Genomic DNA, 2,460 nt, shown 5'->3' with positions numbered 1-2,460 from the left:
GCTATATTCCATCATTGCTGAGAAAGCAAGGTAGCCAAGAACTTGAGGTGGCTAGTCACATCACATCCCCACTCAACAGCAGAAAGCAATGGATTAATTTGAGCTTGCTGGTGTTTTGGGTTTTTGTTTAACTGTGCTGATGGAAAGTTCAAAATACAGCAGGCTTTTCTACTCTAGCACTATAATGGCTTTTATAACTCTTGTCATAAGATTTATTGTTTTTACTGGTTGTTTGTTTACTTGTTTGTTTTGTCAAAGGCTTAAAAGTTTCAGATAAGAAAAAAATAGATGGGACAATTAGTGTTTGATAAGTTCGTGTGAGTGTGAACAAGGAGCCGGGCATTGGTGGTGCACGCCTTTAATCCCAGGTGGATCTCTGTGAGTTCGAGAGAGACACAGAGAAACCCTGTCTCAAAAAAAAAAAAAAATGTCAACAAGGAACATGGACTGTCCTTGAAGCTATGACAGGTTGTTCAATGTAGCACTTGTGGCTTTGAGGCTTCTCCCTAGTTCTCCACCAACTCCTGCCTCTGTGACAATCAGGTATCTGCAAACATGGACAAATGTCCACAGAGCAACATAAATTACTGACTCGGTGGAAAAAAACAACTGGCATTCATTAAATGCTGAATGCTTATCATTTACAAAGGTATAGCTCATGAATCATAAAATTGTGTTCTAATTTTTAAAAGGAGTGGTACACTTAAAGGTAAGATATTCATTTCCATTACCATGTAAAAGTGTATTATTGAACAAACACAAAACTATATGTGGTATACTCTGCTTTGCTATGCTTCCAGGTGTCACAGTTCTAGTCATCTTTGGTTAACCTCAGCCTCAAAACATTAAATAGGAAACTTCAGAAAAAAGATTCATAAGTTATAGTTTTCAATTTGTTTCACCACATCCTCCTCCTAAGGGCATGAATCCCCACATTGCCAGTGGTGTCACTGTGTATGCCACTCAACACTCATTCACATGTTGTATCAGGCCCACAGCCAGGCATCACAGCTCTTCATTCCAATACCCTTATTTACTTCATAGTGGTCCTAAAGAATAATAGTCATACTGCAAAGGAGTTGCCAGGGAACAAAACATGAAGGACAGAGCAATTCTGTGCCATGTGACACATCTGTGGAGCAAATAGAGAAGAATAAATCTAACAAAACCTCTCACACTCATCCATATTATCTATTTTCTACTCACTTTGATAGATTAAAAACTGTGGAAACATGATCTATCTTAAGTAAACATAAACATAACAAGTAATTTCAAGAGAGGAAAAGTTAGTTTGAAATAATAAAAAATATCTCTGAAATTCAGTGACCTGGATTCATGATAGTAGATTAATTTTAGAACTAATTATTTAAGGAAAAGGAAAGCAGCATAGGGCAAGTCACCTAGTAAAATGTGCCATAAATATATTTTTACTACAACTTGTAGTAGATTTTTTTCTTTTAGAAAAAAATGAAAAGAAAATCCTACTGAAAACAAAATCCATTTCAATAAACACAAAAACACAAGATACATTTGTAATTAGTTTGTGGTCCATCAGTTCTCCTTTGGTCTCCAAAACTTCCTTATGGCATTTTTCATCTCTGCATTTCTTAATGTGTAGACAATGGGGTTCAGCATGGGGTTGATGACAGTATAGAACCACAGCCACAAGTTTTTCCACAGTGAAGATAGAGGAAGGTCTCATGTAAATAAAAGCACCAGGCCCAAAGAACAAAGTGACCACTGTAATGTGAGAGGAACAGGTAGAGAGGGCTTTGCGCCTCCCCTCTGCAGAATGGCTCCTCAAGTTGACCAGGATGATGATGTAAGAGGACATCAGGATAAGGAGAGAGATTATGGAGATGAAACCACTGTTGGCCATCACAATAACACCCTCCATAAAGGTGTCAGTGCAGGCAAGCTTAAATAATGGCTGGAGGTCACAGAAGTAGTGGTCAATCACATTGGGACCACAGAAGGGCAATGGAATAGTGATGAGGATCTGGATTATGGGGTGAATAAGGCCTCCCAGCCAGGAACCAGCCACCAGCATGTGACACACTTGATGACTCATGATGTTCATGTAATGAAGAGGTTTGCAGATGGCCACATAGGCCATCACCACAAGCAGAATGACTTCAACAACTCCAAAGAAATGGGAGAAAAATATCTGAGTCAGACAGCCCTTCAGAGGGATGGTTTTAATCTTAGCAAGTAAGTCAGTGATAAACTTAGGGACAATGGTAGAAGAGTAATAGATTTCTACCAGGGACAAGGAGCTGAGGAAGAAATAATGGGAGAACACAGATTCTTACTGGTGTTGACTGTCACAACAATAAGGCCATTGCCCAGCACTGTGGCTACGTACACAGGGAGGAAGAGTACAAAGCACACCTTCTGCACCTCTGGATCCTGGAAAAGGCCAGTGAAAATTAACTCAGTTACATTGTTTTCATTGGCCAT

The 2,460-nt window shown here is 39.2% G+C and overlaps 1 protein-coding gene across 1 annotated transcript; it reads right to left on the bottom strand.

Moving 5' to 3' along the window:
- Positions 1–1,551: 1,551 nt before the first annotated feature.
- LOC127222283 (olfactory receptor 142-like) lies at positions 1,552–2,460 on the bottom strand. Its single transcript, XM_051184292.1, is given in 3 exon segments — positions 1,552–1,656; positions 1,658–2,292; positions 2,295–2,460. Coding segments are annotated over 3 exon segments (906 nt in total).

This window comes from Phodopus roborovskii, unplaced genomic scaffold, assembly GCF_943737965.1.
Source record: "Phodopus roborovskii unplaced genomic scaffold, PHOROB, whole genome shotgun sequence".
Lineage (NCBI taxonomy): Eukaryota > Metazoa > Chordata > Mammalia > Rodentia > Cricetidae > Phodopus > Phodopus roborovskii.
This window is presented reverse-complemented; position numbering and strand designations above follow the sequence as displayed.